General features: G+C 48.6%; 1 protein-coding gene across 1 annotated transcript; it reads right to left on the bottom strand.

Annotated features, from left to right (window-relative positions):
• Positions 1-7,665: 7,665 nt before the first annotated feature.
• LOC144119048 (4 kDa defensin-like) lies at positions 7,666-21,417 on the bottom strand. Its single transcript, XM_077651781.1, has 4 exons — positions 21,307-21,417; positions 18,547-18,605; positions 16,131-16,190; positions 7,666-7,835 (listed from the first exon to the last, which is right to left on the bottom strand). Exons 2-4 carry the CDS (start codon positions 18,584-18,586, stop codon positions 7,711-7,713), a joined length of 225 nt encoding a protein of 74 aa, XP_077507907.1. The 5' UTR covers positions 18,587-18,605; positions 21,307-21,417; the 3' UTR covers positions 7,666-7,710.
• Between the last annotated feature and the right edge of the window lie 1,715 nt (positions 21,418-23,132).

Here is a 23,132-nt window from a genome sequence, read left to right as displayed (position 1 = left end):
GTAGTTTACATCTTGTATATCTCTCCTGTGTTGACCATACGCCTTCCTCATCCACCATCTTCTTCGATTTTTGGATAACGTACCTCGTTGCCTCTGGAATAACTTCCTGCACATATTTCACGGTTAGGTTGCGTGGTAGCAATGTTAGCAGCTGGCAACGCTCTTGAAAGGACGTGCACCTATTGTAGGCAGCATGTAGGTTGTCCTCCCAACTGCTGCATTGCGCACACTTTTCTTCTGACGCACGCGAAATCTCTGGGACATTATATGCTGCCTGTATCCCCGATCGTATTTTCGTCACCATAGCTCTTGCCACCTCTTCCTGCTTTCGCATTGCATAGGAAAGTCTGAGGCGTTTTTTTAGAGCGCTCGGTGGCTTTAGGGGCAAGATTTCGGAGGTAAGGCTGACACTTGAATTTAAATTCTCTACGATTTCTTCCCCAGGGTGGAATTCTTCTAATGTTTCGGTTGACTCTGCCTGCATATTATCTATGTCTTCCTTGAACCGACGGTAACAATTCTGACAGATGAAGTCACTTTCTCGTACTCGGAGAGCTTCTTCGGGAAGTAGGACTTTTTTGAGAGCAGCGACATTGAGTGTCTTTACACTGCGAAAATTACGTCCTTTTTCAATTCTCTGTTTGTGCCTTTTTGCGTAGTCGGCACAAAACGTTCGCCGCGGAAATCTCTTCATGAATGCAAAAGCTCACCGCTTCCGGAGATTATCGCGAGACAGAAGAGCAGGTGACGGATGCAGGGCCCAGAGCTGCTTTTCCAAAAAGAGGAGATGGACAGATGAATGGATTTTTAACACTGGCTGCCCACCGTCGACACTGATGCTCTTTCGGTTTGGCGTACGAGCTGAGACTGAGATACCAAGTATGCTTGTCGAGGGAGCGCTCCAGCGCAGAGAAAACACGTGAGTACAGAAAACGACCCCACCGGGTCTACCAGGCCTGGAAAACGACACACAAAACTCGATATCCGAACAACATCCGCTTACAGGGGTTATCTCGGTCGAGGATCGAAGGCGGAGGCAAAACTGCTTGGCGTTCGGTCCGTTGCGATGGAAAGATGATAGCGGCGGCTAAAGCCTCGGTGCGGCGGCGGCACACATGATGCTGTGAATTTCAGGATCGCGCCGGGCGTTATATAGCTATAGGAGCGGCTGCCAAGCGCGGTTCATCCCTGGAGCGGCGGTAGCAGTTAAAGTCACCTTGAGAGTGCGACGGGTGCATTAATTGTTTGCATGAACTACCCCTAGACACACGTCACTCCAAAATAACGTGCTGGAATATGCTTACAGTAATTTAGGTCCCACCGTTAGAACAGTACGAAAGCGAATAGGAGCTTTAGACCTTTGATTGTAATAGAAAAAAATGCTTACAAATTACACTTCTGAACTCAGCAACTGTAGCGTTTAAAATTTACTTACAAAATACCAATACTAAAACCAGCTTCTGACGATTGCGCATCCTAAGAGGGAATACTGAGCAGTCGTAGGGATTGAAATTATGAAGTCCGTTTTGTATTTATTTCCATACTTTAAAACAATATAATAATAATTGGTTTTGAGGGGAAAGGAAATGGCGCAGTATCTGTCTCATATATCGTTGGACACCTGAACCGCGCCGTAAGGGAAGGGTAAAGAAGGGAGTGAAAGAAGAAAGGAAGAGAGAGGTGCCGTAGTGAAGGGCTCCGGAATAATTTCGACCACCTGGGGATCTTTAACGTGCACTGATATCGCACAGCACACGGGCGCCTTAGCGAGTTTCCTCCATAAAAACGCAGCCGCCGCGGTCGGGTTCGAACCCGGGAACTCCGGATCAGTAGTCGAGCGCCCTAACCACTGAGCCACCGCGGCGGGGCTAAAAAAACAATATAATGCAATACTTTTTAATGTCTTAAAATTATGAAGTGTTTAGTATTATTAAGGCAAATTTTAATAAATATCGAGTATGTTGTTTTCTTTTTAAATTCGAGTGAAAGTTGTCACTTTTTTCACGTTTTGTAACTTCTGCCAATTTTGAGGCCATATTGAAAAATATAGGTCAAGTGTAGAGCTACAAAACTTGCCTGCAGTGATTAGAAGTAGCTGAAAAATACAGAGAAAAAGATTCAGTCGGGAGATCTTTGCGCATCTTGCCGTAAGCTTGCCCTCAAAAGTGCCTTTTTGGCACCGCACAGCTCCGGAAGCGAAATTTGCGATTTTTTACTCAGAAGATTGACACAACAAGAAAACGTTTTTTCATTCTTCGTATAGCACAAATTGTAATGAAGTACTGAAAAAATACTTATGCGCGAAAACAACTTATTGTGCATGCAGTGATGCTCCAAACTTGCAACTTTGAGAAGTGGCAAAAACGACATTCTCCACCTCATGTGACATACGATTTTTTTCCGAGAAAACTACGAAGTTCCTTGTAAAACTAAGGTTCATTCCTTTGTGTGGACACATTTTCCCATCACATATAAAAATATAATTGAAAACAAAAAATGGTCATGGGACCTCGATTACCGTTCTTATCTGAACATGCCCATATATATATATATATATATATATATATATATATATATATATATATATATATATATATATATATATATAAAGGAAGGATCTCGGGCCAGCGGAACTCTGTTGTGCTTGGAGCCAATACCAAATAAATGCAAAGAACGCTTGTATGCCCGTGCGCGCGAGGATATCCGTCGACAAGAGCCAGCTGTGGTCGCCGCTAAGCGAGGAGCCAAGGAGGACTGCTCTGGAGTGTGAGCGCAGAATTCGTCAGCGCGATATAGCTGCCGCCTGCCACGCTCATTGTTTAACTGGGCCGTCGCCTTTTTAGAAAGTTGGTTTCACGTTCCTGTTTGCGTCGCGCATTGCAAAACCTTTCTTACAGCCTCTTGTGTTTAGTTCGTATACCAACCATAAGCTCTGCTCTGGTGCTTGGAGCCGATGTGAGCTTAAACGAGTACATTTGGATGCAAGCACGAAACATATGTGTAATCGTATGTCCTGTGATTTTTCCACCAGGGAAGTTAGTATTCACAAAAACTAACCAAATCGATGAATTAGAAGCTGCTTGTGAGCAGGCTTTTGTACTATACGTGTTTTCTTGCAGACATATGATAGGTTACCAGAGAAACCTGATGGCCCATCAAGCTTCGTTGAGGATATCTAGAGCTTGAGGTCCTCCCCATAGTCGTCTTCTTTGAATTTAGCAATGCAAAATTTACTCCGATGCCAGGAAAGACATTAGTTTTTTACTAAATTTGCAAAGCATTATACGCTCACAGAAAAAAACGGAGGCGAGAACTGTATAAACACTTTTCACGAAAAGCCGCCGCGGTGGCTGAGTGGTTATGGCGCTCGGCTGCCGGCCCGAAAGACGCGAGTTCGATCCCGGCCGCGGCGGTAGAATTTCGATGGAGGTGAAATCCTAGACGCCCGTGTGCTGTGCGATGTCAGTGCACGTAAAAGAACCCCGGGTGGTCGAAATTTCCGGAGCCCTTCACTACGGCGTCCCTCATAACCTGAGTCGCTTTGGGACGTTAAATCCCCCATAAACCATAAAACTTTTCACGAAGTGCCACGTTTAGTGAGCTTCACCTTTACTCCGTGCATTCTCTATGCGTTCCCTAGACATTTGCGGTCGTAACTATTTATCAAGTAATTGCCTTAATGGGCTGTTTGTCTTTAATGTTCTGTCACTATTCTGGAGTGGTATGTGAAAACTGAAGTGAGTTTCCTTTCAGATGAAGTAATTTATTGTGATCGGTTCCTTATATCCTCTAAAGGGCACAAGACGGGTTAAGAGATAACCTAGGTAATAGAACGCCTGTGTTGTAGACATCAGTAAGCAAAGGCCGGAGCACTGGCGCCTTAAAGCAGGTCATGACTTAAAGGTACCAGTCCAAGAATCAGAACTGGTGTGGCGCAGAATTCATTAGAGTCTGTACTGAAACAAGCCATAATTTCTTAATGGCACGTTGAACGTCATGCTCTCCGACTCAGCATTTTGCGGTATGTTGTATTACTTTGTGTCATGTTTTCGCTATGGGAGCGGTATGGGCTAGTTACTTTGGTCTCCCGCTTTGAGCCATGTTACTTAAGTCATAATGGAAGATCGGGTTAATAATTAAAAATATTAATAATAATTCACTGGGTTAATTGCAGAGATATCGCAAAGGTATTTGTCCTGCAGTGATGATGAATGAACATCGAATCTTTTTGTTTTTTTTTGTGTGCTTGCCTGTTTGTCATGGTAAGTGTGAATTAAATGTGTTTTCTTCTTCCCAAGAATTTCACTTTCCCTCCATTAAAATAGCCGCGGGATTGCGAGAGGCTCTGTGGGCCTCCATTTCAGCAATTTTGGCTCGCCATTTTTTTCTCCCACACCGTTATCTTCACCTTCTACACTTCAACACCGGTGCCAACAATACTGTAGGAAGACCTGGCGATAAACCAGCGGCGCTGCGGTGAAACTTAGATTGGTTAATATGAAATTCAAGCATGTCGTGGCGTTGTTCTGCCTGCGTGCGAAACCTAATTGTCTTCTTGCACATTATGCCATGCTTGCTCACCTCTCTGAGACTGCCATAGAGGCTCTCCTAAAATTTTTCAATAAAATATTTATGAGTGGAGAAATCCCCCAAGCATGGAAAGAAGCAATCATAGTACCCTTCCTAAAACCTGGCAAGCCACCAACTACTCCCACCAGTTACAGGCCAATAGCACTCACTAGCTGTATAGCAAAATCATTCGAAAGCATTCTAAACATCAGACTAACCTTCATACTTCAGTCCCGGCAACTTTTAGATATACACCAGTGCGGTTTTAAAAAGACATGTTCCACAACCGATCACATCGTTCGCTTTGAGAACACAGTTCGGGAAGCGTTCATCCACAACCAGCACTGTATCGGGGTCTTCTTCGACATGGAGAAGGCTTACGATACCACGTGGAGGTTCGGTATCCTCCGTGACCTAGCGAACCTAGGTATCCGCGGCAGGATGCTGAGCTGTTTGAATGACTTCCTAACCAACCGCACGTTCCGAGTCCGCCTAGGTGCAACCTTCTCCAACACTTTTACACAAGAAACTGGCGTACCCCAGGGGTGCATCCTCAGCACGACCTTATTCATCATCAAAATGAACTCAATAGGAAAAGTAATCCCAAAATCCATAATGTACTCTGTTTACGTAGACGACCTCCAAATAGCATGCACGTCATCCAGCATACCCACCTGTGAGCGACAGATACAAATAACAATAAATAAACTGGCTACCTGGGCAGATAGAAACGGATTTAGATTTTCCCCTCAGAAAACAGTAGCGGTTCTGTTCTCTTTGAGACGAGGCCTACAGGCCAACCCCACAATATATCTAAACCAAACCCAATTACCTGTCAAACAAGAGCATAAATTTCTAGGGATAACTTTCGATAAAAAGCTCACTTTCTTGCCACATATAAACACCTTAAAGAAAAAAGCTTTCCAAGCCCTCAATGTGCTAAAACTACTGTCAAGAAAACGCTGGGGATCTGATAGGGCATGCCTATTACATATATATCGTTCTCTGGTTCGCTCTAAGTTAGACTATGGGGGCATAGTATATGGCTCAGCAAGACCGTCCTACATAAAACGACTAGATCCTATCCACAATCTTGGTTTAAGGTTGTCTTCTGGCGCTTACAGAACTTCACCAATAGCAAGTCTGTATGTGGAAACGAATGAACCTTCCTTAGAAGATCGAAGAACTGCACTAACTTGTACATACATCCTCAAAATCCTTTCTCATCCCAAACATCTCTGTTACTCAATCGTCACGAAATGCCCATCCAGAATACTCTTCAACAACAAGCCTCACGCAATTAAGCCGTTGCTCTTGCGCTTCGAAGAAAAATGCCAAGCACTAAACATACTAAATGAAATTAAAAATATTGCCCCAAGATGCGAAGCGCTACCACCGTGGTACACTCTTCCCACAGTGTGTGACGTCACACTAACACGCCTCAGGAAAACTTGTACACCACACGACCAGATAATACAAGAATATCTAGCACTACAAGAAAAATACAAAAATTACACTCCATTTTACACTGACGGGTCAAAAACTCATGCTCATGTAGGAAGCGCAGTAATACAAGGAAAAAATGAAAATGCAGTACGACTTCCCTCATGTGCTACAGTTTTCACCGCGGAGTGTTATGCTATTAGTGTTGCGGTGCAGAAAATAACAAATGAAAACATCAAAAACAGCATCATCTATACAGATTCACTGAGCGTCCTTACAGCATTAAACTCTAAAAATGCCACGGAGTCACTGATTGGAAGCATCATACATAATATAGTAAAGGTCACAACACAAAAACATGTTAAAAAATTGTGCTGGGTTCCCAGTCACTTTGGCATTCAGGACAATGAGAGAGCCGACATGTGTGCTGCACAAACCAGAACCAAGGAAATAAAACATGTGAATTTGCCTCCTAGGGATTACATGAAGTTAGTGCACAGCAGACTAAGAGACAAGTGGCAAGCTTCTTGGGAAAATGAAGGACACAACAAGCTGCATACCATAAAGCCCATTATAAAAGAATGGAAATCATGCCACCATAAAGAGCGTTTTATCGAAGTAATTTTATGTCGTTTACGCATAGGTCACACACACATCGCCCATACCTTCTTATTAACAAAAAAAGACAAACCTGTGTGTGAAATGTGTGGTGAAGAGCTCACAGTAAATCACATTTTAATTCCTTGTTCGCATCTCGAAGAACTTAGACAAAAAGTTTTTACGGTATTTTACAATGAACACATTCCATTTCATCCCACATTGCTTTTAGGCGAGCAAACACTCGTCGAATTTTCACTTGTTTGTAAGTTTCTAAAGAAAGCCAGTGTTTTAAATCTATTATAATGTAACCTCTGTACACTTGTCATAGCATCATCTAACCTTGTGTTTGGCGCATGATAGCCATAGTTGCTTATGCGCCATAAAACCCCATACTACTACTACTACTAATTGTCTTCTTGCAGACACTCATTCGCCCTGTTTGCGTCTTAATCGACACCCGCTATCCCTTCTTCCTTCCACCAGTCATGCCTTTGTGATGCCTATGTGGAATAGCAGGTACATACCGGTTTCCCTGGTTTCACATCTGTGCCTTTGCGTTTTCCATTTATTCACGGCACTAACAGACGGCGTACAGAGCTGAAAACGCCCTATTCAACTATCGATTCATAGAGACGGCCGATTTCTTTTTGTGTTTCAGCGCGAGCACAACTTGATATGGTGGCTCCGAGAAGGCAGCAAAACAAGACATCACCGACATCAGCCTAGGCTGTTTACTTTGTACGTATGTGCGACATTTTTTCGACGCTTGTCAGCGACCATACGGTGCCATATGAAATGGCCACACGGAGGCCTGTCATCGTCGGAGCTGCGGTGAAGTAGATGGCATTGTAGCCGACGACCTCCTACGAGTAGGAGCAGTGGCCTGTCAGCAAATATCGGTGCAGCGCCATGTCAAGCATCCAGTATTTCAATATGCTGAATGAATTATACTTTATGAGCGCATAAAACAAGTCTTTAGCGCAAGAGGGCAGGTGCACCTGGCCATGGGGCGTCATAGCTCTATCACACACAAAGACCACTGAGACACCGCCGTGCATGTGCGTAAGCTTTATTTTGCCATGTTGTGCCGGGTAGCACTCATCTCCTGATGCAAACGCAGGTTTGCCGAAACCGTCCAGCGCAGTATCCTCCTCGGCGGCCCAGTTCGTACTTGCAGTGCCTGTGGCAGTATCCCCTCCGGAATGGGCAGCCAAATCCACGGCCTGCGATTGCAGTGATATTATTTTATACGCTCACTTGTGTTCATATTTTGGTTAAGTGCTAATTGCTCGAACGACCGGCTACAAAATTACAAAACTTCAGAGAGAGCAAGACTTCAAGACTTCAGCGCGATCAAGTCTAGTGACGCATCACGTGCCACAAGTGCGAGCGCCAGAGTCCAGAGTGGTGGTCGGCGCAGTGGTGGACGTGACTGCCAAGCGCAAGAGCGAATCACGTGACACATCAGATGCTACAGTTGGCGAGGAGCAGCGGCCGACTAGCAGCCAGCACAGTGGCGGACGTGACTGCCAAGCGCAGGAGCGAATCTCCTGAGACATCAGATGCAACAATTGGCGAGGAGCAGTGGGCGGACAGCAGCCAGCGCAGCGGCTGACGTGACTGCCAAGCGCAATTGCGAATCACCTGAGAGATCAGATGCTACAACTGGCGAGGAGCAGCGGCCGACTAGCAGCCAGCACAGTGGCGAACGTGACTGCCAAGCGCAGGAGCGAATCACCTGACGCATCAGATGCTACAGTTGGCGATGAGCAGCGGCCGACTAGCAGCCAGCACAGTGGTGGACGTGACTGCAAGCGCTGGAGCGAATCACCTGACACATCAGATGCAACAATTGGCGAGGAGCAGCGGGCGGACAGCAGCCAGCGCAGCGGCTGACGTGACTGCCAAGCGCAAGAGCGAATTACTTGAGACATCGGATGCTACAACTGGCGAGGAGCAGTGGCCGAGCAGCAGCCAGCACAGCGGCTGTTTGACTGCCAAGCGCAAGAGCGAATCACCTGAGACATCGGATGCTACAACTGGCGGGGAGCAGTGGCCGAGCAGCAGCCAGCGCAGCGGCTGTTTGGCTGCCAAGCGCAAGAGCGACTCACCTGATACATCAGATGCTAACCCTGGCGAGGAGCAGTGGCCGAGCAGCAGCCAGCGCAGCGGCTGTTTGACAGCCAAGCGCAAGAGCGAATCACCTACACATCAGATGCTACAGTTGGCGAGGAGCAGCAGCCGACTAGCAGCCAGCACAGTGGCGGACGTGACTGCCAAGCGCAGGAGCGAATCAACTGACACATCAGATGCTACAGTTGGCGAGGAGCAGCGGCCGACTAGCAGCCAGCACAGTGGCGGACGTGACTGCCAAGCGCAGGAGCGAATCACCTGACACATCAGATGCTACAGTTGGCGAGGAGCAGCGGCCGACTAGCAGCCAGCACAGTGGCGGACGTGACTGCCAAGCGCAGGAGCGAATCACCTGACACATCAGATGCTACAGTTGGCGAGGAGCAGCGGCCGACTAGCAGTCAGCACAGTGGCGGACGTGACTGCCAAGCGCAGGAGCGAATCACCTGACACATCAGATGCTACAGTTGGCGAGGAGCAGCGGCCGACTAGCAGCCAGCACAGTGGCGGACGTGACTGCCAAGCGCAGGAGCGAATCACATGACGCATCAGATGCTACAGTTGGCGAGGAGCAGCGGCCGACTAGCAGCCAGCACAGTGGCGGACGTGACTGCCAAGCGCAGGAGCGAATCACCTGACACATCAGATGCTACAGTTGGCGAGGAGCAGCGGCCGACTAGCAGCCAGCACAGTGGCGGACGTGACTGCCAAGCGCAGGAGCGAATCACCTGACACATCAGATGCTACAGTTTGCGAGGAGCAGCGGCCGACTAGCAGCCAGCACAGTGGCGGACGTGACTGCCAAGCGCAGGAGCGAATCACCTGACACATCAGATGCTACAGTTGGCGAGGAGCAGCGGCCGACTAGCAGCCAGCACAGTGGCGGACGTGACTGCCAAGCGCAGGAGCGAATCTCCTGAGACATCAGATGAAACAATTGGCGAGGAGCAGCGGGCGGACAGCAGCCAGCGCAGCGGCTGTTTGACTGCCAAGCGCAAGAGCGAATCACCTGACACATCAGATGCTACAGTTGGCGAGGAGCAGCGGCCGACTAGCAGCCAGCACAGTGGCGGACATGACTGCTAAGCGCAGGAGCGAATCACCTGACACATCAGATGCTACAGTTGGCGAGGAGCAGCGGCCGACTAGCAGCCAGCACAGTGGCGGACGTGACGGCAAGGGCTGGAGCGAATCACCTGACACATCAGATGCTACAGTTGGCGAGGAGCAGCGGCCGACTAGCAGCCAGCACAGTGGCGGACGTGACTGCCAAGCGCAGGAGCGAATCACCTGACACATCAGATGCTACAGTTGGCGAGGAGCAGCGGCCGACTAGCAGCCAGCACAGTGGCGGACGTGATTGCAAGCGCTGGAGCGAATCACCTGACACATCAGATGCTACAGTTGGCGAGGAGCAGCGGCCGACTAGCAGCCAGCACAGTGGCGGACGTGACTGCCAAGCGCAGGAGCGAATCACCTGACACATCAGATGCTACAGTTGGCGAGGAGCAGCAGCCGACTAGCAGCCAGCACAGTGGCGGACGTGATTGCAAGCGCTGGAGCGAATCACCTGACACATCAGATGCTACAGTTGGCGAGGAGCAGCGGCCGACTAGCAGCCAGCACAGTGGCGGTCGTGACTGCCAAGCGCAGAAGCGAATCACCTGACACATCAGATGCTACAGTTGGCGAGGAGCAGCGGCCGACTAGCAGCCAGCACAGTGGCGGACGTGACTGCAAGCGCTGGAGCGAATCACCTGACGCTTCGGATGCTACAGTTGGCAAGGAGCAGCGGCCGACTAGCAGCCAGCACAGTGGCGGACGTGACTGCCAAGCGCAGGAGCGAATCACCTGACACATCAGATGCTACAGTTGGCGAGGAGCAAAGGCCGACTAGCAGCCAGCACAGTGGCGGACGTGACTGCCAAGCGCAGGAGCGAATCACCTGACACATAAGATGCTACAGTTGGCGAGAAGCAGCGGCCGACTAGCAGCCAGCACAGTGGTGGACGTGACTGCAAGCGCTGGAGCGAATCACCTGACACATCAGATGCTACAACTGGCGAGGAGCAGCGGCCGACTAGCAGCCAGCACAGTGGCGAACGTGACTGCAAGCGCTGGAGCGAATCACCTTACACATCAGATGCTACAACTGGCGAGGAGCAGCGGCCGAATATCAGCCAGCACAGTGGCGGACGTGACTGCAAGCGCTGGAGCGAATCACCTGACACTTCAGATGCTACAACTGGCGAGGAGCAGCGGCCGACTAGCAGCCAGCACAGTGGCGGACGTGACTGCCAAGCGCAGGAGCGAATCACCTGACACATCAGATGCTACAGTTGGCGAGGAGCAGCGGCCGACTAGCAGCCAGCACAGTGGCGGACGTGACTGCAAGGGCTGGAGCGAATCACCTGACACATCAGATGCTACAACTGGCGAGGAGCAGTGGCCGAAGCAGCAGCCAGCACATTGGCGGACGTGACTTCCAAGCGCAAGAGCGAATCACCTGAGACATCAGATCCTACTATTTGCGAAGAGGAGCGGCCGAGCAGCAGCCAGCGCAGCGGCTGACGTGATGCGAAGCGCAAGAGTGAATGACCCGAGACATCAGATGCTACAACTGGCGAGGAGCAGTGGCCGAGCAGCAGCCAGAGCAGCGGCTGTTTGACTGCCAAGCGCAAGAGTGAATCACCTGAGACATCAGATGCTACAACTGGCGAGGAGCAGTGGCCGAGCAGCAGCCAGCGCAGCGGCTGTTTGACTGCCAAGCGCAAGAGTGAATCACCTGAGACATCAGATGCTACAACTGGCGAGGAGCAGTGGCCGAGCAGCAGCCAGCGCAGCGGCTGTTTGACTGCCAAGCGCAAGAGTGAATCACCTGAGACATCAGATCCTACAATTGGCGAAGAGGAGCGGCCGAGCAGCAGCCAGCGCAGGGGCTGACGTGACTGCGAAGCGCAAGAGTGAATCACCTGAGACATCAGATGCTACAACTGGCGAGGAGCAGTGGCCGAGCAGCAGCCAGCGCAGCGGTTGACGTGACTGCCAAGCGCAACAGTGAATCACCTGAGACATCAGATGCTACAACTGGCGAGGAGCAGTGGCCGAGCAGCAGCCAGCGCAGCGGCTGTTTGACTGCCAAGTGCAAGAGTGAATCACCTGAGACATCAGACGCTACAACTGGCGAGGAGCAGTGGCCGAGCAGCAGCCAGCGCAGCGGCTGTTTGACTGCAAAGCGCAAGAGTGAATCACCTGAGACATCAGATGCTACAAATGGCGAGGAGCAGTGGCCGAGCAGCAGCCAGCGCAGCGGCTGTTTGACTGCCAAGCGCAAGAGTGAATCACCTGAGACATCAGATGGTACAACTGGCGAGGAGCAGTGGCCGAGCAGCAGCCAGCGCAGCGGCTGTTTGACTGCCAAGCGCAAGAGTGAATCACCTGAGACCAGATGCTACAACTGGCGAGGAGCAGTGGCCGAGCAGCAGCCAGCGCAGCGGCTGTTTGACTGCCAAGCGCAAGAGTGAATCACCTGAGACATCAGATGCTACAACTGGCGAGGAGCAGTGGCCGAGCAGCAGCCAGCGCAGCGGCTGTTTGACTGCCAAGCGCAAGAGTGAATCACCTGAGACATCAAATGCTACAACTGGCGAGGAGCAGTGGCCAAGCAGCAGCCAGCGCAGCGGCTGTTTGACTGCCAAGCGCAAGAGTGAATCACCTGAGACATCAGATGCTACAACTGGCGAGGAGCAGTGGCCGAGCAGCAGCCAGCGCAGCGGCTGTTTGACTGCCAAGCGCAAGAGTGAATCACCTGAGACATCAGATGCTACAACTGGCGAGGAGCAGTGGCCGAGCAGCAGCCAGCGCAGCGGCTGTTTGACTGCCAAGCGCAAGAGTGAATCACCTGAGACATCAGATGCTACAACTGGCGAGGAGCAGTGGCCGAGCAGCAGCCAGCGCAGCGGCTGTTTGACTGCCAAGCGCAAGAGTGAATCACCTGAGACATCAGATGGTACAACTGGCGAGGAGCAGTGGCCGAGCAGCAGCCAGCGCAGCGGCTGTTTGACTGCCAAGCGCAAGAGTGAATCACCTGAGACATCAGATGCTACAACTGGCGAGGAGCAGTGGCCGAGCAGCAGCCAGCGCAGCGGCTGTTTGACTGCCAAGCGCAAGAGTGAATCACCTGAGACATCAGATGCTACAACTGGCGAGGAGGAGTGGCCAAGCAGCAGCCAGCGCAGCGGCTGTTTGACTGCCAAGCGCAAGAGTGAATCACCTGAGACATCAAATGCTACAACTGGCGAGGAGCAGTGGCCGAGCAGCAGCCAGCGCAGCGGCTGTTTGACTGCCAAGCGCAAGAGTGAATCACCTGAGACATCAGATGCTACAACTGGCGAGCAGCAGTGGCCGAGCAGCAGCCATCGCAGCGGCTGTTTGACTGCCAAGCGCAAGAGTGAATCACCTGAGACATCAGATGCTATAACTGGCGAGGAGCAGTGGCCGAGCAGCAGCCAGCGCAGCGGCTGTTTGACTGCCAAGCGCAAGAGTGAATCACCTGAGACATCAGATGCTACAACTGGCGAGGAGCAGTGGCCGAGCAGCAGCCAGCGCTGCGGCTGTGACTGCCAAGCGCAAGAGCGAATCACCTGAGACATCAGATGCTACAACTGGCGATGAGCAGCGGCCATGTAGCAGCAAGCACAGTGGCGGACGTGACTTCCAGGCTCGCAGCTGTGGCGACGAAGGTGAAGATGAAAATCGAGGCACCTACCAAGCGCGATTTTGGACATGCGGCGCGCCTTCCGGTAGAGGTCGAATCTAAGAGCCAGATGAGGTTCAGGATCAGCATTGGGGGAGTAGAGCTTTTTCGCTCTAATATGTTGCTGGGAGGCCGAATTTATTCTAGATTTTAAGGCTCCTCTGCAACAGTAAACAGCCGTGAATAATCTCACGCTTAGCACATGACCCACGCGTGCCTCATCAAGCTGAGGACGCCGGAAACCAAGGAAGCCCTGGTCAAGTTAGGTGCTCCTGAAGTGAAGCCAATGATCTCTACGATGAATTGAAAACAATTAATGCGCTCTTGATGCGAACGCTTGCTCTAAATTAATGGCCGAGTACGGCAGCAGAAAGGCGTGAAGGCGGTTCGGATGCAATTCGTTACCGCAGCTAATAAGTCAGGAAGGCATTTGAGCAATACGGCGAAGTCAGGATCCTCAGCCGGGACAGGTGGTTCACTGAGGGCTGCGAACAGGCTGTCAACGATGCGCTCTGTTCGCCTGTGCCCTTGAGAGGACATGGACCTGTCACGCTACCGGACTTGTTCTCTCTACACGGGCGCGCTGTCTTTGTGATGAAGGACTGAGCCTCCTTCTACAGAGGGGAAAAGGTCACATTCGGTAGAGCTGCACGATTCCACAGTGTACACAGTGCGGCTTTTTGAGACACGAAGGCCAAGACTGCGTATCGACTAATGTGCAGTAAGCTGGTGGTTCTGCTCGAGTTGAGATGCAGCGACAATAATGGACGATGAAAGAGCCTAACAGACCACAGCGCCGACAGAATAGGTGGGTGGACCGTATGGGGACAGAAAAACGTCTGGCGCCTCGGTTATCCAACCCAAGGATGTGGACATGTCGAATGTAGACCAAACATTGGAGGGGACACTCACGCTTCACTCTAAGTGAATGACGCTACAACGTTGACGGGTTAATGCCCATATATGCGCAATTGGTAATTCATGACTTAACATTCATCGATTTCTGGAAGCCCTCATACCAATTCTGGCGCAGTCGTGTAGCGGTTAAACAACGCGCTATTGTTCTGCGATGGTAGGTGCCGCCACTGGTGGAGCTTATGAGACCCTGGTTGCTTTTTATGAGACCCTGGTTTGCTCACAATCCGGTGGGTAGATTGCCATGACTCGACAAGGTGGCATTACCTAGGTGCAACACCTAGCTTGTGGCAGCGGCCGGAGCAACCGGCCGCTCCGGCTGCGACGCTACGAACGGTAGCCGACGCCGGACAATTTTTTTCCGACATGGGAATACTATACGCAGATCAAGCAAAGCGCGCATGAAATCGACTAGGTATAGTTACACCAAATCCACCCAGTTCGCGGCTGAAGTTTGGGAGACAGGGACGCAATCGACGACGAAGCTTGTTGCTTCCTCAGCTGCGAGGCGCACATTCCTGTACGCCTCACAGCTGCAATGGCGCTAGCAGCGCTACCCTCTCGAGGGTCGAAGAAGTAAGAAAACCACTCAAATACATTAGTAACAAAACTGCTGTGCTATAATTACGCATTGCAGAATACTACAAAAAACTACCACAATTACCGCAATGATACTGTAGTAATTTTTTTTCTCGTTCTAAAACTGCGCTCAATTTTTGAATGCGACGTCAATCATTTATGTAGCACTGCCGACGTATTTTTGGACCTACTTTGTCGTTTCCTACTGCTGCTGCGCACTGAAGCAGGAACCAACTACCGCTTTTTCTCATATTACATTATTCTTTCAGCCAGTGAACAAGTCATGAGCCAGCATTTCTTTTAGAAAGTTGCAAATGTATATTCTTCCTAGGCTAAGTTGGTAAAAACAATAAGCCTGGTATAAATACAACCCCAAAGCAAAATTCTCAGTGCTCATTTCGTACAGGACATAGCTGAAAACCAATAACAAGCGCAAACTATGCGCGGCCATATATAGGCTTTTAGATGCCTTTGTGCTGAATCTTATTGATGCGCATGCTAATTTTGACAACTGGAAGCAAAAATTTTACCAGTGTAAATGATGCATGACATTGCATTTGTACAGTTTATACATAATTCATTGTTTTGTTGTAAATTAAAATGCCAATGGTTTTTGTTCTGCAAGTGCTGGCAGTTATAGAAAGTACTTCGGTTTTTTAATAAATATTGTCTGTGCCCGTATACTTATTACTTGATTGTTTGGTGATCGAGGTCTGGTTATTGCGAAGCAGTCTACAATGTTAGGTTAACCCTATATAACTACCATTCTTGTTAAATGGTGAGATTTTACTTTTGTTGTCCCGTGTGATCCAATTTTCACGTGAACAGTGTAGTTTTGTATTAATGATTTGAATTCTTATGATGAAGTGCACTTGTGGTGTTCTCCTCAGTCACGTTTCGTATACCTGCACGCTGAACTTCAACGCAACCAGAGTTTTCTGCAGGCATTGCAACCCATAGATTTTGCTTCGGCTTTGTGTAATGGAAAGAAACAAATGAAGACAGACCGAGAAAAATCTAGCAGCAGAATAAACCACATGACGAACATCAGTGACGCGCGTCAACTTGTCTCCATGCGCACGCTGTTACACTGGCAGGCATGCCGAGAGTCAGACGGATTCTTGGCTGCACTTACGGACACGCAGATGGGGTTCTTGGCTCGTGTCCTCTGCCCCGGATGTCACGGTCAGGGAAACTGCACGCATGACAATACAGCGGTGTTAACCCGGCAGGCGCACATTTCAAGGCGCCAGATTCAAGCGGCGCATTTCTGTCATAGTCTTTTCGGCCACACTTGTCCCTGATAATTGCGCAGAACAGCATGGGACAGTGAAGTATACAACCTGCAATGTGCGCCCAAGGATTGGAAAATTATTAAAGTGGGCACTCAAAAAAGTGCCAGTGGCCTGTCAATTAAAAGCAAATTGCCCTTAAGCAATTTTAATATATGGACAGAACTGCCGGGGAAAATCCTGGGACAAAGCACCGAGGTTTGCCTGCCAGAAACGAGCTGAGAGTCATCGAACCACGTGGTATCGTAGCCCGCATCGAAGAATGCCTCCCTTAGAATGCACATGTCGTAAGTACCGCGTCAGGCGCAGCCCTTTATATTAGATAACGGCAGCATGATCCGACTTAATGTTCTGAAGGCAGTTGGGATATCTTAAGGGATGTTGCATCGCGACACGTTGGCACGTGTATCACCGTCGTCAAATGTACTTTACGTTGACCATAGAAGGAGGCCATAGGAGGCCATAAAAACGAGGCCATAGAAGCAAAGCGGCAATAAAAAATATTAAGTTTGACTCCAATGCTACAGTTTAGTGGCTATCAAACGGATGCTTCATTGCAGGGTCATCCTAGAAAAAACTGAAGTAAATTTGTGTCTGTATTTCAACTTAAATATGTTAAAAAGTCATTGATTCTTTCATTTGCGCCATCGTTAAAAAAACGCCGTTATAGTTGTATGGTGATTTATCGATCCTGAGGAGGCACATGGGCTATCAGGAATGGCGTATTGAAATGCTCCATAATATTTTAGACCACATTTCTTTAATTATGGATTCTTTAGAACTGGATTCGCATGACGGACCATTAACCTGCGAACGAGGCATCAAGACGTATCGACCTTTCCCTCCGTGAGGTTCGCGCCTGGTCCGGGTTAGAGAAGGGCCGCGCGCATGTCAAACCCGCTAATCGCCACCTGCTCCCACGTGGAGATTTGGAGATGGTGGTAGGTGGATAAGGTTTACGCGTGGTCATCGCCCTGCTATGTCTACGGACAAGGTTAGGCAAGCGCAAACATGAGAGGCCGGAAGTTTTATCTAACGTGGTTGCTTCTCCGCAGGCCAAAGATCGCTCGTATGGGTCCACCCTTGCGTGCACTGGCACTGTCCAGCATGCGGATGTTTTTGCGTTTCGCCTTCATCGAAGTGCGGCCGCAGCCGGGATTCTATTGCGCGAACTTGGGGCCAGCAGCCGAAAGCTAAACCTATAGAACCACCACGGAAAGTGAGGAGAATAAAAGGGAAGGCTCTTTTTCATACTGCTTCATGTACATATACATGCGAAGATACTGAAACAGAATAGTACACATCCACCCAGCAGTTTTTCTTTTCTGCGACAGTTATATTATACTAATCTAAGGAAAAACTCATTAAGACCAATGTTACAAAACTGCAAACGTTTCATACAATACAATAAATATAGGTTAGTTCAATGAAGTCAAAATTAACCCGAGGAGTTGCAGTCGCTGAGAAAATGGGTCTTATATTTGCCTAAAAACTAGAGGAACGCGATCATTCCAAACATTTGAACACGAATCGAGTATGTTTGTTATTCAGTTCATATTTCCATTCATCAACAAGAATTTTCTAATATTTGTTTGGTATCGAATAACGGGCTGACTATCATAAATGAGACCGCGGCAAAATAACAGGATCTGGCAAATATATGAATATATATAGTTTCAAGAGGCAGAAAAGTACCCTAAACGCATCCTTGTCTCTTCCCTCCCCATCGCCTGTGGCGTGACCGGCCCTATTCGGATGCTGCCATGCTTATACGCCGTGCGAAATGCCGAATGTAGGCTTTCCCATATACCCCACATGACCAGGCCCAGATGAGTGACCCCGCGCTTCGAACATTTTCAAGAGGAAAGAGAGTTTTTTTTCTTTCATCCTTGCATACTGCGTTACATAAGGACAACTTGTCCCAGTTGCCTTCTTCCGAAACTTTTTTTTCATACAAAAATATTTTGGCTGTGAAATTTGAAGAAATTTTTTCTTCATATTCGATTCGTTTTGTAAAATTTCTATATTCGTCCGCACCTACTAAATTCACATAGGAAGTATTGAGCCTACCCTGGGCGCTTAGAGCACGCTATCGTTCTGGCACATAAAGGGCAAAATTTTCTTTATAAATATCACTACATTGCATTACTGAAAAATTCCTTGATACGACAAGTATCAAGTCTATTGCAATAGCTATAACCGCAACAATGTTCCATTTTCGCGTCTGGTTCGCAAGAAAAAAACAGCATGCATCCTCACCCGCCAGCAGCACGAGCAGGAATACGACGGAGAGCCTCATCTTCAGCTGGCTTCGGCACCTGTGTACAAGACTGGGAACGTTACACGTGCAGATTTATAACGCTCTACTGCAGCTAAGCCTTCACTCAGAAGGCTTCCCTTGAATGCAACGGTAGCATAAAACCGTTGACAACTTCCTCCCGGTTCACTCAGATGCGGAACAGTCTACAGGAGCAGTTGGATCCTGTAGGAAAACCATGATAGCACCGTGATTTTTTCTTCCAAGGTGTCAGGGAATTTGGCTGAACTCCGACAGCAGAGCGAACTGCTCTTGGCGATACGTTGCCATGTAAGCTTATGCCGATAGGAAATACGCGATGCACAGAACAGAGAAGATATCGGAACTAGTGAGCGCCCATGGTATGTAAGCAGACTAGTCAAGATCAGAGCACCTACGCATGGGTGAAATAAGCCGTAGCCTATTGCACATGCTCTAAAGCTCAACACTCCGGTGAGGCTAGGATATGGCATCATTTTTTTTTATAGACACTTTCGGATCACCTGCTGCAAGCGCTCTTTGGGAATTCTTTCCCTCAACGGAGGCAAGAAAGAGGAAAAGAAAATCTTCGAAGCTCAAAGAGCTGATTCCGTGCAACTCGTGCCCGCGCCTACGCCAAACTGCGTGGCTGTACCGGTAGTAGTTCATTCAAAGGAAATAACAGTAATGAGGTTTCCGGCCGCGCAAACTGCCGCGTGCTTATAGTCATATCCCGACTAGTAAATGTTGTTACTCAACCACACCAACTGCGAAAGGGCGGGAGTCCAGCTCCACTGCACACAAAGGCCCCACAACGTCGCCTCGCCAACCTTGTCGATTTGGAACAAATAGAGCACAGAACCTCTCCATGGATAGCGCTCGAAATGTTTACTTCACTTTTACAAACCATTGCTATCTTTTTCCTTACCCCAGAAAAATGACAGAGGAAAACCATATTATGCTTTCTAGATTATCCTAAATGGGAGCCACAGCACAGTGAACAACGCCGGCAAATAAGGGCGCTCGACTATGCTGAAATCAGAGACAGCGATGGCCCTCCGCCGCGTGTATGGCGCTGTCCCAAGGAGTCCTCCTTCCGTGACCTTCATGACCTGTCTTCCCTGACCTTCATGTGAATAATGGTTTTTGTTTCTGGCATTGCACGCGCACAACGTACTGCACAGCACTTGAATGCGAGACGCTTTGATAGCAGAGTGGTGCCGTGACAGGCTCATGGAGCGGTCAGCTGCGGAGGGCACCGGGTTTCTAACTGCAAAGCGGTTCGCAACAAAGGCAGCAGTCAACCCTTCGCGGTACACGGAACATGCAGCGCCGTCGGCAGCTCGACATTGAGCTAAGCGCCGATATCTACAGGAAGTGCATTTTCGCGTGCGTGACCGCTGTCAGGCCACTTTTAACGAGTGCGTCGATATCGGGGAGGGCTTTTCCTCTGGCAGCCATGAGCGGTGCTTTATTTCGGTAACGTGCAACGCTACCAAACGCAGTCATCGGTCAGAGCAGCGCAACCTATATTACTGATAAATGCCTGCCGAAACAGGGCACCAGAGACCACAAGGCGACTGGAGAAAGGAACATTTACTGGGTATACCTAAATAGCGACTGTGTAGGAAACACTTGTTCCTTCGCACCTTTCATGTTAGAAACACAGTAGGCGCGCGAGGACGATGTGCGCTTTTAATAATTGTTAGGTGCTCAACGTCATTGTTGAAGATGTTCGTTTCCTAATGCTAAAAGCTCCATAATAATACTAATTCGTTTATTTTACACTCTTTCGAAAGTAACCACCGGTGCACTTAGGCAGCGATATGAAGCGTATAGCGGATAAGCGATGGCTGCAAACAAACAGCTGCGGTGATGAAAGGGGGAAATTTGGTACGAAGGGATGACCACGGCCAAAACATGACAAAAACTTACTAAACAGCAGAGCAAGAGGCAATTACTCCTTGTTTTGGAGAACTTGCCTAGATGGGGTGTAGTTTAAATAACGGTGTAATTAATTACTCATTAGTATCTGTCCAAGCTCAGCTATACAGCAAGAAAAATAAAACCTTAGTAGATTTGACAGAAAGATCGAGGTTACAAATTTTTCTGGCGCGCGGATCAAACGCAGGACGACCACATGTCCTAGGCAGTCGCCCTACAGACTAATCTAACTAGCACGGCTAGCAGGTGGTGCTGCAAGCCCAAATTGTTCAAGCACTTCGAACCGGGACAACTAATAGATGGTAGGGTGACTGCCCCGGACTAGCGATGGCGGAGAATCTGATCCCCGCAACAGGACTAATTTTATGACCACGAAATTTCTGTCGAAGCTATATAGCTTTGCTTTTAGCCGTATGGTTGAATTTGTTCGTATGCTAATAATTACTAGCTCGCTAATTCAAACCTACTCTACCTTGGAAGATTCCTCTAAACATTTAAAGAATACTGTTCGCATTTCGAGTTGTACAGCTAGGCCTCGTCCTACCATTCCTTTTTGCCGTAATGGTTAGCTTCGTTTTAAGGGCGATTGCTCCGGACAGGCGGTGGTTTAGGGTTCGATGTCCGGGCCAGAACAAATTTTTCATCAACGACAAAGTTTATCTGAACTGTAAACGTTCTGAAGAGGCCTTTGTCTGCAATGGTCCTTAGTCATTACGGACTATGAGAAAAATAGACTGGTTATATTTAGACAGGACACCTGCTTTGTAAGCATGAATCATATTCGAGATGATTATACTTACACTATCTTCCAGCAGCGCGCCGACAAGTATGGAATGAAACGTGCTGAAGCTTGTAGATGGCCACTTTTATAGGGTGTGGTGGTTTGTGTGCTCAAGGTAAACCAGACAACCGCCATTGTGTTTCTGTCAGTTTGATGTAGAGGGTAGACTCTTTAACGACCAGTAGAGAGTGGAAGAAGACAGGCTTCCTGTTGAGGTCTTAACTAAATACATCTGAATGTTTGGAAGCAAGAACACGCTCTGCAGCTGTCGAGTAGACTTATAGAAAATGAATACGGAGAGCAAAAAAAAAGAGCGATATGACAGGCCAGGATGTGGGAGACAGCGGGAAAAATAGTACAATTGTTATGTCGATCTGCAAGGTCAGTTATAGCAGCTTAGTGGTAAGTGTCTGTTCCCTGTTGTTCACGTATTGTCTGCACCGTTTAAGGTTTTAATAAAGCCGAGACCTGTTTCCCGAATAAGCTGTGCGTGTCGTCCGTTCGTCCGAACCTTGTAGAACCTTTCTACTACGCCGTACACTGGCAAACGATATGAACGCTGAAAAAGTAATGAAGCTCTTACTTTGCTGTAATTAAGACCGTAGGCTGCATTGGAAATATTTCAACAGATTTTGATAGATATTTTGACACAACAGCGCTACGACAAAATGAAAAAAAGGAGAGACTAGATGCGCCTAGCCATGATCAGCGCCGTCTGCGTCCACTGTTCTCTCACTGGCTCTTGTAGATATATGTGAATATACGCGATATGACAGCGTAGTCGAAATCAATATTGATTTCTGTTCATGAGGATTTAGCGGCCCAAAGCGACTCAGGCTATGAGAGATGCCGTAGTGAAGGGCTCCGAAAATTTTGACCACGTGGGGTTCTTTAACGTGCACTGACATCACACAGTACACGGGCCTCCAGAATTTCTCCTCCATCGAAATTCGACCGCCGCGGCCGGGATCGAACCCGCGTCTTTCGGGCCGGCAGCCGAGCGCCATAACCACTCAGCCACCGCAGCGGCAGTCGAAATCAAGAAGAGTGTGGCATAGGCAGTGCATGTAATGCGAAGGCAAAGTGACCGCTGGTGCTTAAGGGTAACGGAATGGATTCCAAGAGAAGGCAATCGTAGTAGGAGGCGGCAAAAAGCTAAGTGGGCTGATGACATCAGGAAGTTTGCGGGGATAATGTGGCGCAGCTGTCACAGGACATGGTTAATTGGAAGGAGAGGCCTTTTCCCGGCAGTTGGTGTAGTCATGCTGCTGCTGCTGCTGCTGATGATGATGATGATGATTATGACAAGCGATATAGATATTCGCACGTTTTGTGTCACGATCAAGTACCAGGTTTCCTAATTTATTTACTTGCATCAAAATATATTTATGCGAAACCGAAGAAATTGACTAAAAAAATCGTCTCACAAGCAAGCAGTCACTTTTAGTCTGTGGTCAAAAGACCAACGCCGGAAAAACTGATCGAGTTCATACGATAAACATATTTATCAAAGGAAAACAGTTCACATCTTATCCTCTGGTTTCGTGAACCCTCGTGTTCTTCTGTTGATCAGGCAATGTTCAAAAACAGTGCAAGAAATTGCGTAGGGCTTCCACATCGAAAGAAGTGACCGGTGTATTAAATATCATCCGGTCAGTTTGACAGGTAATGAAATTGCGCTGGTACGATTAAAGTACCAGACAGCGACATTTTACGGAAAGGGGAAAGTGCGAGGTTCCTTAATGCAGTGGTGAAAACTTTGCACAGACGCCGTCATCATAGATACTATTTGAATGGCATTGTCCTTTAGGTTTTGACTCTTCAGCGTTAAGGGTCCCGTGTTGC

This window comes from Amblyomma americanum, chromosome 2 (genome assembly GCF_052857255.1).
Source record: "Amblyomma americanum isolate KBUSLIRL-KWMA chromosome 2, ASM5285725v1, whole genome shotgun sequence".
NCBI lineage: Eukaryota > Metazoa > Arthropoda > Arachnida > Ixodida > Ixodidae > Amblyomma > Amblyomma americanum.
The sequence above is the reverse complement of the archived record's forward strand: the minus strand, read 5'-3'. Positions and strand labels throughout refer to the sequence as shown.